The 13,655-nt window shown below is 42.9% G+C and overlaps 1 protein-coding gene across 7 annotated transcripts in view; it reads right to left on the reverse strand.

Moving 5' to 3' along the window:
* The window catches only part of LOC128148154 (ceramide synthase 4-like), a 46,710-nt gene that overhangs the window by 12,287 nt on the left and 20,768 nt on the right, over positions 1–13,655 (reverse strand). For all 7 annotated transcript variants that reach the window (XM_052801678.1, XM_052801673.1, XM_052801674.1 and 4 more), the window contains 4 exons: positions 7,923–8,040; positions 5,203–5,321; positions 3,182–3,239; positions 630–680 (listed from right to left, as the gene is read on the reverse strand). In XM_052801678.1, the coding sequence (XP_052657638.1) occupies positions 630–680; positions 3,182–3,239; positions 5,203–5,321; positions 7,923–8,040 (346 nt within the window). The remainder of the gene's footprint in view (positions 1–629; positions 681–3,181; positions 3,240–5,202; positions 5,322–7,922; positions 8,041–13,655) is intronic.

Consider the following 13,655-nt stretch of genomic DNA (forward strand, 5'->3'; position numbering starts at 1 on the left):
GGTTATTCTGGTCTGGGCTGATAAGAGATGTAGGCTTTCGAACCCACTGGACAGCTTCTTGCAGTACTGTTGTGAAAAAACTCAGAATATACAGTTTTACAATGTAAGACAACATCCTCTGAACTTAATAGGAATGATGCTGTATTGCTACTGGCTATACTGCCGGTTCCACTGGGAAACTCCTTGGGGAGTGCCGTGGAAATGATTCTTCAGTAAAGCTGAAAGTACACAGCATACCATTCAGAGCATGTCCTCTGCTCTACGTACTCTCCACTGAAGTCTTCACTTCCCCTCGGGCAACACGTTCTTCTCTGGCCTCAGTCTCTTCTACAAACTAAACAACCTTGGAGCATTCCCATTTTTCAGTTTCTTGGCTCACCTGGTCAGAACTCTCCCTTTATTTCTGCAGTCTCCTCCTGCTTTCCTGACTCATCCTCTACTGGGCTTGGATTACACCAGATACAAAGACATTCTCCCTTGACAAGGGTTTGGCTTTGAATTCTTAGGGCTTGTAAGTCTGAATTTAATTCAGTGCCCTCTCTTTTGTCACTAATATAACCTGATTTTCCAAAGATATTGAAAGACAATGCATGATTTATAACAGCAATTCTCCCTCTTGCATGACTCACCTGTTGTGGATATCCTGTCCAGCACTCTCTGTGGTCCCAAAGCCAAGGCTTCTGGAAAGAAAATGCAACATGAATGTGAGAGGAATTCTTCTCTTACCAACTGTCTAACTCCTTTAGTTTGTTACTACTACAGACTTTGTTGTGCTTTATTGCAAGCAGAGCTGGTCGCAGTGTCTGGAATTCAGTTGCCAAGAGATTTCCACTACAAGAACTTGCAGTTGCTTGTGACATTGTCAATTTGTGGCTACTGCACTGAAATTTCACGTGCTGTTTAGCCCATTTCTAAATAAAATAGCTCATGGAAGATTTCTACCAACTTGCTGCAGCCTTCTACAAGTTTGGATGGTGGTGGTTATGTTTTGAATATATTAAAATATTCTTACAAATATTTCATTAAGAATCTCTGTGGTTTGGACAACACCACTTAAACGTGGTAAGGCAGCTGAAAACTTGTGTGTCAGGAACATGGTTTGTCCTCTAATGGTGAGGATCATGCTGCAGCCTGTTAAGTAATGAACCTCTGAAAAGATCCTACTTTGTTTACACTTCACAGAAAATTGGTAGTTTAGAACTTGGCAGCTTAGAAACTTTCATAGAAACATGGCAACTGAAGTCCCCAAAAATTCGTCCTGCATGGAGCATGCTCTGACCCTTCGCTGTGCCCAAATTTGATCAGAGCAAGCACATCCTAGGCATACAGTGATGGAACATACTCTATGCCATATCTGCAAGGGTGATTTTCTGTAACAGTTCTACAAGGCTCCAGATATCAGAGCTAAGAGCAAGAAGGCAACATTTCTTCTTCTCTCATTGAGCACCTGCTGGTGCATGAGCAATCTGGAAGGGAAGCAGGAAGCAGGAAGCAGTGTTTATTTACGAGCAGTGCTAATTAGGAGTAGACACAGCCTTCTGTTGCCAGGGTTTGGGGCTGGGAGTAGGATTTACAGCAAATACAGAGGTACAGAACCAGGAGAGACGTGTGATATAGAATCAGAGAGGACAAAGCAAAAACTCTGAAACAACTATGGCACACCATGTTACCTAAACTAGAAAGGAACCCCAGATCCCTGAATTTCATCATTCCTCTACTCCCAGCAAATAAAGCCGTTTTCTGGTGGCCTACTGTGAGATAACTTTCTATTGCTACCTGCTATTTCACTGACTCATGGGGCAGAGGTTTTTGCCATAAGTCTAAAGCTACTAATATAGAATTTAAACACTTGCTTTTTTCCTAAAGAAAGAAGGGTGTTTCACAAAAACAAATGCGTATTAAAATACTACTCAAATTACAAAGTAAACATGCAAAAGTCAGGAAATGTCACATGCAAATAAGCCCTGTCACATTAATTCTTTGTCCTTCTTTTTAACGTAGTCATTTTTGTACAATTTTAGATAACAGAATAACATGCTATTTGCTATGGGATCTAGAGATGCTGTTCATAGGATAGATACCTCCTTTTTTTTGTGAAAATTGCAAGATGTGTACCGAATAAAGAAAAGACTTTCACAAAAAGTGAAGATGATCTTTCATTCCAAGAATGGTCAGATAACATACAGAAGAACAGGATTTTGCCCATTCTGTTGCCACAGGACTCTTGTACTATGCTAAGCAGGCCATCCATACCAAACTTTCATAGCCAGCCTCAGAGAGTAGACTTCTATTTTGATGTACAGGTCCACAAAACACTGCAGTTGGGACTTAGATACCTTCACCCCTCTGCTAGCTCATCCTGTAATACTCATACTCCTAGAGTACCTTAAATTCTGACTTGAAAGTCAGTGTAGGTTCAAAAGTTCTCCACTTGTTACAATAATGAGAAGTGACAAGCATAGTTTGTGCCTGCTGTCTTGGGATCTGCAGGTTTTCCATTACTTAGGCCCTCAGGAGGTGCCAGTGTGGAAGACTTTTGCAAAGCTCACCTAGGGAATTGGATTCAGCAAAAAAGCCAGGGTAGCCTTTAAAACACAGCCAGAGGATGACCAGTGCCCCTAGTCCCAGCTTAGTGAAGACAGCTCAGTGCTTAAAGCATATGCACGGCTTCTATTACCTCCTCTGCCTGTTGAGGCAGTTCAATTCGTATCAAGAGAACTCATTATTTAACAAATCAGGGAAAAGGCAGAGCCATGAGCCTGAACCAATCCACCTTGGGTAAGGAGAAGAAAATTAATAAAGAAAATTATTAAACTGCAGTCCATGCTCCAAAGGAAGCCTGAGTTTTTTACCTTAAACAGCTATTGGATACAACACACAAACAGGCCCTGCAGCCTCCATGTGTTCCATCTCCTACCCCACAGAAATGTATTTTTACACAATCCCCATTGTCTTCTGCTCTGCCAGAAAATGAAACCTCTTGGGTTTGAGTTTCAGTTTTTAAAATAAGCATGGTCCAATATGTTTGTGGTCTCATAAATGTGCTGTGCAGAGGACACAGACTGATGTGGTGGGAAAACCTCTATAAAAAGGTCTGAAAGGACATGTTTGACAACAAACCCTGCCATTCTTGCAGGCACTGGCTAAGTAGAACAGCAAGCGGCGCTGCTTGGATACTCACATCGTACAGGACAGCAAGTCCAGTGAAGAAAGAAATGATGTAAAATGTAAACCTCCAGCTACAAACAAATAAAAAAAAGTACGTTAGAATCCCATTCATTAACCACCAAACTGCAATTCTGCATATCAATCACACTCACTCAAAGAATGACACTATTAAGGCAAAGTCATACATTAATACGTTCAAAGTTTGCCCAGATCATAACAGGAGTGGCTCTTTGCACATCACTAGCATATTCAACAGACTTCACAAAGAGCAATTCTTCTGCGTTAGAGATGGCAGAAAGTACAAGAATCCCATTGATTAAGATCACCCAGATAATCATCCCAAACCTTCCCCGCACTAGCAGATGCATGCGTAGAAGTCAAACAATGCCAATCTCTCTCCTAGGCTTTTGGAGATTAGGCATGCTAAATTCATTATCATGTGAAATAAGTAATTACTGTCATGTTTGGTCTCAGTCAGGAGCTGGTAATGATTTACCCACATTAAACCCACACAGAAGTACATATAAAATGTTTGCCAAGTTCACTGGACAGAGGCAGGTCACACTGAATATACACACATACAGGAAGGAATGAGGGAAATTTCACCCCAACAGAATAAACAGGTTGTTAATAAACTAAACACAGGAAATCTTCAAAGGAGTAAAACTGTCTAAACCAGTCCTTTAATTTCCAAAAATCTCCATAACAAATCAGAAGTAACTACATTTTGAGAGGGACTCCACCTGGAACTCCCAAGACAGACATGAACTGTACAAAGCTACTACGTCACATTGGAAGGACATTCTTTTTACAGACTGCAAATGGTGACAGTGGGCAGATGGAAGGACACCATCCTCAGTGAGTTGAGTCAGAAAAGAATTTACTGTTGAGTGTTACTATTTACTGCAAGTAAGCTGAGTGTAGGGAGTGTAGGGAGAACTTAGATTTCATCTTGATGGCAGCAGATTAACCATGGTTGCTTTACAACTCTTTGTCCACAGATTTTGTAAATAGGTCTAACTGCAACTATCTGGAATATTATAAGTAAATAATACACATCCTTTTTTTATTTTTTCTTTTTCAATTAGGGTTTTTAGACAGGGGTTTTGAATTAGAGGTTAAGGGCTAAATGGAGCACGAGGTGATTAGCTCAAAGTTGATGTCTACCCTATGGATATGCACTTTTAGACAGATGAATAGCACTGCAGGTATTTAATGATTTCTTTCATCTCTCTGGCTTTCCTGGGAGACCCTACTTCCTTACATGAACAGCAGAGCAGCCACTCATAAGTGAAGCATTTCAACCAAGCTTAGGAGAATCCTCCTTTACTGTGGAAAGCTTAGCCAGGACTAACATTCACAGAACTGGCTGACTTGAGATTTATTTTGTGCCTCCACATAATAAGGAGGATTTCCACACAGCTGTTTCCCAGAAGAGTTTTGCTCTTTGGAAAACACAAGCTTGCACATAGGCCCCTTTTTATGCCACTATAAAAGGGTGCTGGTTTTTGACTTTCAGGATGCTCAAGTCAACCGACAACAGAATACAATCTAGCCCACTGCCTGTGACTTTAGAAAGCAATAGCGCACAGAACAGTTGCAGAAAAGATGCAGCAGAAGGAATCAGCCTGCAGTGAGGCAAAGGGAAGTCACGGGAAAGGCAACAGAAAGGCTGACTATATTGGAGGCACCGAAACAGCAGCAAAGCAGCAAGAAGCAGTAAGATGCAAAACAGTAGGGAGTTTTTCAGGTACAATTGTGTTTTAAAGCAGAATGCCAGTCTTACAAAGTCAGAAACAGAGGCCCTATAAGGAATAAAGGTGAGACAGAAGTAAAAGGAGACTTGGGAGTGAAAAGCAAGGAATGTTTCAGTAACAGAGAAGCAGCAGAGTTGCAGAAGAACCAGGTGGGGCAGGGAAGACCCAGGATGCTCTCTGTGTAGGGGTGGAGGGCAGGCTGGGAGGCAGTGAGCTGCCTGCGGAGCTCAGCACCTGTGAAAGGCCCCTGCTGCTCATGACTTGTGGTCCCACTCACCAGGCCTCACAAAACTTCTTTGACAGGCTGGGTCGGTCTGTGTTCCTCCGGCACCGGAACCACCTCTCCACCTTCCTCACTGGCAGGTCACACTGTTTGGCTAAACTGATCAGCTCACCCTGGAAAAGAGGTGAGGAAGCAGGGTTCAGATCCAGGTTCAAAGGTCAGAAGGGGCAATATAGGCATCTTGTCTGACCCACCACAGAGCCCAGCTGGAGGCTCCTGGCAAGCCCAAATCTGTTCAGGCTAAGGCATCTTTCAGAAAGCTGTCCGTTCTTAGTGTAAAGACCTCAGATTGTGGAAAATCTTTCCATTCCCCCCATAAGCAACTGGTTATTAATGCTAAATGTTGAAACTTTACATTTTTTATGTGAACTTCTACAGTTTCACCTTTCAAACGCTGGTCTTGCCTTCTTACAGGAGTTTGTTGTTGAATCACTTCCTCACCCGGTCTTCAGGGACCAAGTCCCTTAAATCTGTCACTCCAAGAAAGATTTACTGCAGCTTAAATAAAGTTCTGCACCAAATCTTGTCATGCCTGTCAGCATTCTGGTGCAGTATCAGCCAATAACCTGACTGACATCATGAGCAGAGGCAACACCATTTTCCTACTGGATATTCTCCTGTTGTGGTAAACCTGTTAGGGATAATTTTTCAATAGATTACCCACAGAAATCCTGCAATTACCTTTCTTCCTGTCCTTAGGCTCTTAAGAGTTTGGCATGTGACGTGAAAAAAGTTTGTCATGTTTTATATTCCTTCTGGAAGTGTCACCATGGATAGCCTTATATTTTAAGTAATGCAGTGATTTTTCATGGAATGCATTTACCTTAATGGTATCATGTGAATGACTTACATAGTTCGAGCATGTTGTACAGAAGTACGTTCATTACCAATTTTCAGATGTTATTCTTTCCACTCTTACTTAGTGACTTCTGTTCTTGAGGTGGAGAGAAATGGAGATACTGACTTATATTCTCCAGCTGCTCCATAATGTGGCATTCCTCTCAAGGAGAAGGCTGCTGAGAACAGCAAAATCTCACCTTGTATTGGACAAGTAAAAGCTGACTCATAAGCAGGTGTCTGACAGCTCATGGGACAGGGAGGAGGCTAGAAGACTGGCTGAGGTGCAACTGGTGAACAGAGAGAGAGCAAGGCAGCAGCCAGCTACACTGTTCTTGCTCCACCTCACACTGCTGCCAGGAGTCTCATGGTGAGGATATGCTCCGGTATCACAGATTCTCTGGGATAAAAGTGCTGGCTTCAATGCAGTGTGGGTGCAGGGAGAGCTGTAGGGAAAACCTGCTTGCAAAGCTGCACCTTGAGTTAGATCTCTGTGACAGGAGTAGTTTTACTGAGAAATGTGCAGATTTCACAGACAGGCAGGCAGGAGGAAGGTTGGGGACCACCATACTGGCAAGTGTTCCTGACAACACTCCTTCCCACTGCTGGGAAGAAAGGCTGGCTGCACAACCCAGATGAATGCCTGCATTTTTATTTTAGCCTCCATTCTTTTTTTAACCTGGTACTGAATGCCCTGGGGCTTCACATGCCCCACTGCAGCACGAACCATGCAGCAACAGCCTTGTCAAGGCAGCAACGTGTTCATGCTAGGACTACCCCTTGGGACTGGAACCCCAGCCCCCTGCTCATACATCCTTGGTAAGGGTTAATAGCTACTGCTTCAAGGCCAAGAAAGCCTGCAAAAAGGAGCTGAAAGAAAATCTGATTCCTTTCCCTATCACAGGGGTCACATCCAGGGACTTCACTGACAAGGTTAAATCCTAATACTGCCTGACAATTCACAATCCTGCCAATGCTTTTTCCCCTCAGCAGCAGCCATTATAACTCTGGATTATCCTGCCAAGTTCTTCGAGAACACTCTTTTTATCTCTCATGGGAAAACTACCCACCATTTGTGTTTGCAGTTTTCTGACGCTCCTTACCATCACTGTGATGATGGCCAAGACTTTAGCTGGCTTTCTGAAAGGCCAATCTCAAACTCATGGATTGCACAGCAACAGAATGACCCACCCCAGAACTAGGAGCATGAAGCAATCCACACCTGCTGAGCTGCAAGGACTAGCAATGTGGGAGTCAGTTCAACGCAGCTGATGTGACATGGATTTGCTAATATATGAAAAGAAGCCATCACAGAATGGCTGGGGTTGGAAGGGACCTCTGGAGGTGATCTGGTCCAACCCCGCTGCTCAAATAGAGCTATGCAGAGTTGGTTGGTTGCCCAGGATCATGTCCAGACGGCTTTTGAGTATCCCCAAGGATGGAGATTCCACAACCTCTTTGGGCAACCTGTTCCAGTGCTTGGTCACCCTCACAGTAAGAAAGTGTTTCCTGATGTTCAGACACAGCATCCTGTCTTTCAGTTTGTGCCATGTATAAGGCAAACACAAGAGGGGACAGGAATTGCCATTATTTCCTTTGGGAGAACAGTTTCCTGTCTATAGAAGTTTGGGATTTAAATTTTTTGAATGCTACCTATAGAAAACTGCTACTTGCACATGTTCAGAAGCAGAGTTGATAGCTGATGGCATTTGCAGAATGACCCCTGTGACTGGCTGGTGGCCAGTGCTGTAGGGGTTCCTGCTGCTTTGTTGAGCTTCCAAATATGAGTGGCATTACCAAACTTCAGGATTCCAAATGGGATTTTATTTGGCTAAGGACACAAAAGCCAGATGAAAGCAAAGCAAGAAAGGACCCACCTCTTCAGGGTTCTTGCAGCGTGTACTGTAGAATGTTTCCAGCATGGGGTTGGGCTGAGCTTTTGGTCTCTGCTTGTCTCTCACACCCAGTTTGCTACTGAGGGGCAGGGCTATGGCTCTGCAGAAGAAAAGATAAAGGTCCAGCCAAAAATAGAACAGCGATTTCTGATATTGCAGCACTGTTAAAACATGATGTAGTACTGTTGTGGTTTAACCCCAGCCGGCAACTAAGCACCACACAGCCCTCCCTCACTCCCTCCTGGTGGGATGGAGGAGCGAATCAGAAGAGTAAAAGTGAGAAAACTCGTGGGTTGAGATAAAGACAGTTTAATAAGTAAAGCAAAAGCCGCGCACGCAAGCAAAGCAAAGCAAAACAAGGAATTCGTTCACCACTTCCCATCAGCAGGCAGGTGTTCAGCCATCTCCAGGAAAGCAGGGCTCCATCACATGTAACGGTTACTTGGGACGACAAACGCCGTTACTCCGAACGTCCCCCCTCCTTCTTCTTCCCCCAGCTTTATATGCTGAGCATGACATCATATAGTATGGAACATCCCTTGGGTCAGCTGGGGTCAGCTGTACCAGCTGTATCGCCTCCCAACTTCTTGTGCATGCCCAGCCTACTCGCTGGTGGGGTGGGGTGGGGTGAGAAGCAGAAAAGGCCTTGACACTGTGTAAGCACAGCTCAGCGATAACCAAAACATCTCTGTATCATCAACACTGTTCTCAGCACAAATCTAAAACATAGCGCCATACTAGCTACTATGACGAAAATTAACTCTATCCAAGCCAAAACCAGCACAAGCACATAACAGCTGCCTCCCACATTTTGAATCTAAGCACAAGTATCGTGTCAAGCAGGTAAGATAGACAAAGAAACTGAGAAGAAAAAAACCCAAACTTACAGCAGAAACAGTGGGACTTGTATTCTACTGTCCTGAGCTCTGTGCTGCAATATCCAAAACTACATGAGGTTGGGAATGCTATATCCTGCTTTGTCAGCTTCTGAATCCACTCTGCTTGGGTGTCCGGGATTATGGCACAAAGCCCAGGCTTGCAGAGACAGCCACAATACCTATCATTGGTCTTTGGCTTGCTTGCAGCTTATGCGGAGTACCACATCGATGGTAAGGCCTATATGTTGTTCACTGCTTGATCTAGAATACTGAACACACATGGCATCCACTTGAACTAAGGACTTGGCTCAGGATCAAGAGGGAGGCTCTACTGGATGTGTGGCATTAATGCAGAAGAAATGTCCTGCTGAAACAGGAGGCCACTTGGTCTTTACTGGAGTAACTTACCTCTGTTTTTCCTAATGCAAGTCAAACATCAGTTGTAAAATGAGGACATAGCAACTAGAAACCTAGTCACAAGGAATGGATGCTTATGCTAGCTGTGCATCTTCAGTTTTTCACAGTGAAACAACTCAAATAAAAAAATCTGCATAAACAGAAAAAAGTTACCAAGAGGTAACAAAACAGCACAGAATTGCTGTGCTCAACAATTCAACTCCTCCACTACAAACACTCTTCTCTCCCTCAGCAGTAGGAAACAGACTCATCAATGGTGTGAAGCAAGGTCCTGCACAAACAGGAAACTTGGTAAATCAATTTTTAAAAAAACTGCCCAAATTAACCGCATTCTCCTTGACTTTCTGGAGAATTAGTTGTTCCTTATTAATCACTACCTTTTACACACTACCACTGGCATGCAGTTAGTCTCATTAGAAAACAGAGCAGACTGTCTGCGTAGAAGCACTTTTCAGCACTGTTGCCAAACACCAAACAGGCAAAATCACTGGAAAACCTTATCTCTGTATTTTGGAGTAAAAGTTGTTTGCTTAAGGTGCTAACAGCTTCCCTGAATAGTTATTGGGTTACCAGCTGTAAATTGGTGTTGAGGGTGGTTACAAGCTGATGAATACCACGCAGAGGAAGCAGGCGCTGAGACCCAAGCCTGCTCTGCCTGGTCAGTCTTCATGCTGTTCAGGCAGGTCCTCTGATCAGTTATCCCTAATGATTCAGACGCAGAACGGGATTTCTTTTTTTTTTCCTTTTTTTTTTACTTTGCAGCAAAAAAAGCTGCAAAGTGGAAACTACTTCACTATGTAGGTGTTTAAAGATGTTTTACTTAAAAATAGTATGGGACATATTTATGACTGTGATTATATGGTGTTGTTGCCTGTGGTCTCTTCTAACCATATAGCCTATACTCCATATGTGCATGTGCTTGGCGACTATTCTAGATAAAGCATCCTTCCAGAAGAGTCTTTTGGAAGTTTTCTTTTCAAGAACCTGTTTCTTAATTTAATTAACAGGTATCAAAACCAATTTTATAAACAGACCACCTACCTAAGGAATGTTGTAACTTCTCTTATATTAAGGTGTAAAACACAGAATGGTTACACATTTTGTTCACTTGTGTAACAGCTGATTTCCACCTTTCTTTTGCACAGCCAGCCCACCAGCCTGTATATCAGCTGTCCTTTTTCACCATCTCTGGGAAATTCCTTTGGCATCACTGGCTACAAGAACATTCAAAGATGTACCAAGGCAAATGACAAAGATATGTTTCTACCGTAAGAGAAAGGCCAGGGGTAAATGTGCTTGCTAGCTACCTTCCAACAAGACACATAGTTATTGCAAAAGCTATGCGTAAGCTTTGATTAGTTTCAGGGAAATTCAGCACCACCCTGGCATTGCTGCAACCAGCAGACTGCTGGATGGCAGAGGAATATAGCCATCATTGGGAATTTTGTTTTTCAGCTCTGATTGCTCTTAAGAAATGTTTCAGTTATATCTTATGATTTGTTTAATATCAAAGGGATTAACAGTGATATTGGACCGGCTGGTCCTGTGCTAAGAACAATGACACAGTATTTCAACGATATCTGTAACTATACAGAAATTGAGGAAACATTTACCCTAAGCTCTGCACTAGGTCTTGGTTCTTATATTAAGCAATTCCTTGAAGTGGGCCTGATCTTTCTTTTTCAAAGGTAAGTCATTTGATACAAGCTCCTCTGAAACGGAAGATGTAATCAAGTTCTGTTGTTGAAGAACCACCTTATTGCAGCTTCTTATCAGTCCACATCGGGAACTGAAAGGTCTGAAATTTTCCAGACACATTAAAAGGAAAGGGAATGTTTCTGCCAGGTGTCAGGGCAGCCTGCCAACAAGTTTTTTATTGAAAAACTATTTAAATTATCCTGACTGATTTCTTAATTTTGTTTAATCTCTGTCTTCTCTTCTCTCTCTTTCCTGCTGGTTTGTCATGGTCATGGCATAAAATTTCACTATACCAGAAACAAGCCAGCTGCAGTTAATGAAGACAGGGTGTAATTAACCAAAGTTACAATTAATTTGTTGTTGAGGTTTTGAGTTTAACCATGAATTATGGGACCGATCCTACTTTTATGAACATCATTGGGAAATCAAGGCCTGAAATTCTTCCTAAGGGACGTTTGTACATGTTGGATGTATGCTCTGACTCAGTTTTCAGTTAAATCTTGTTCCAAGCATAACCCTAAGAGGATGATGCTTGTACTGATTTCAACATCACAGATTCATCGTCTTAGTTGTAGGGATGGTCTCATCATGGCAGTTTATCAGCTCTCTGGAAGACAGAAGGAGAAAGTCTGAGGACTAAATTGTACCGCTCACCACACTAGGTAACACAAGACGCAGTCAGTGAGATGATTCTTATCTCAAGCCCACTTCTTCATCAGTGAGCCTCTCTCACTTCATGGTTTACACAGGAAAGTTCATGTTAAGGCATTTTATTCAGTAATCACCAAAGAACAGACTGTCTTGTGTGAAACCTGCTGAAGTTGAAACTAAATGGATTAATCATGAAGGGGCATAAATTGATACTCCTCCACCTTGCAAAAGTGGGCTACACGCCTTCTGCAGAGGCTTTCAGAGTTAGCATGAGATACAAGAAATAGGCTAACTTTGGGGGTGGTGTGGTGGTTTTTGGCTTGGTTTTTTAAAGTTTTTTTAATTTATAAGGGTGCCACTCTGCAAGTATCTTCTAGTACTAAGAAATGCAGAACCACTGACAGCAGCAACCAGAACTTCTATTCTTTGCACCACACAATCTCTTTTAGCCTCATGCTTTCCTTCACCAGAGGGTTATCCCTGTGCTCCTGGAATAGTCTCTACCTTCTCTTGCTTACAGGAGAATGCTTCACATTGAAGTTAAACTGACTGTTCTGTTTGATACAAGATCTCAAGTCACTACAGTGCTACTGTCCAAACTGAGTCAAGTCAGCTCCCAGTTTTCAATTAAATACTACAACGTGTCCCACATCTTTGCATAAAAAACCTGCCTATAGGACCTAACAGGAAGCTGTTTTCAGATCCTTCCTGATTATTGATCAATAACAAAAGTCTCTGTGCAAAATGAATTTCAGAAAGATACATTTAAAAATAAAATATCTGAAAAGGGTGCCCTCTTCCATCTTTCTTCTGGTTCTCAGTTCAAGTGCCTGTTCCCTGCAGATCAACAGCATCCCTTTCTTTTAATGTACAACACATGGCTCACGTACTGTCACAACCCTCCTAAGAAAAGACCTAATCTTTCTGACTAAAATCCTCCTCTAGTGCAATTTGGCAACTATTTGGATTCAAATTCACTGACATTGGCTTTCAGTTCCCCAATATCCAAAAATCACTGGTCAAGTCCAAAATCAGACAATTAAATTGTATGTAAATTCTGTTTTTCAACTTTCTGCTTTACTATCCCCTCAAAGCACTTCAATTCCCACATTTTTCCTAACCATACAGGCAAGAAACACTTTGCAATAGAAGCTGTGATTCCTTCATAATCATAGCACTCCAAGAATTTGATTTTTATGGAAAAGGGTCTCAAACATAGAACTAAAAGAGAAACCGACATCCCTGCTTGCAGGCATATGTCCAGGGAAAAGTTCTGCTAAGGTATAGAGGTTCTTAAAATCAGGCTCCAAGTTACGGGTGCAGGACATATCTCCTACTCACAAGCACAATCTGGAAACATCAAAGGAAGGGGAGAGGTTCCCAACTTCTGGGTCCTCTCTTTTGTCAGGACATCATTACCTACCTCCCCCAGCACCTGCTTCAGTATTGTGGCAAAGACTAGGAGCACTGCAGTGATAACAAGCTTTCTGCTCTCCAGCACCGAATGCCCCATTTTCCCACCTTCCCCACAGCAAACTGGCTCACTGAAGAGTTGCTTCACCGAAGTGTGAGCTGTTTCTTCTCCCCCAGGGCTGCACCCACAACCTCCTCAGCTCTCCCAGGCCCCACCCAGCTACTGCATGTCCTCTTCCCACAGCCACCACCTAATCCACAGAATAACTGGTTCTTAAAAGGATGTCGCTGTCTCAGTTTTGCCCAGTTTAGCCAGTAGGTTCCAAGGAGAGGAAAATCCATGCTCGAGGAAGCAGGGTCTTTCCCAGGTTTAATCTCCAAACCAAGAAGATGGAACCATTGGCCAAGCATGGCGGCTGATGTAGTTGCTGAACGAGGGATCGCAGAAAATCCTCTGGGCTTCTCCTGCCTCTTAGTATTTTCCTGGAGTTCTGACACAGATAAATGACATGAACATATTACAGCATTTCTGAAATCCCAGAGCAGGCACCACCAGGAACACAGAGCGTATCTAGAGGAAAAAAACGCTTTGCGCCTGATGCACAGTTGCAAGTAATAGGTGAGGGTAGAATAAATTGCCAGAGGCCAAGCTAAACCC

This window comes from Harpia harpyja, chromosome 11 (assembly GCF_026419915.1).
Source record: "Harpia harpyja isolate bHarHar1 chromosome 11, bHarHar1 primary haplotype, whole genome shotgun sequence".
Classification (NCBI taxonomy): Eukaryota; Metazoa; Chordata; class Aves; order Accipitriformes; family Accipitridae; genus Harpia; species Harpia harpyja.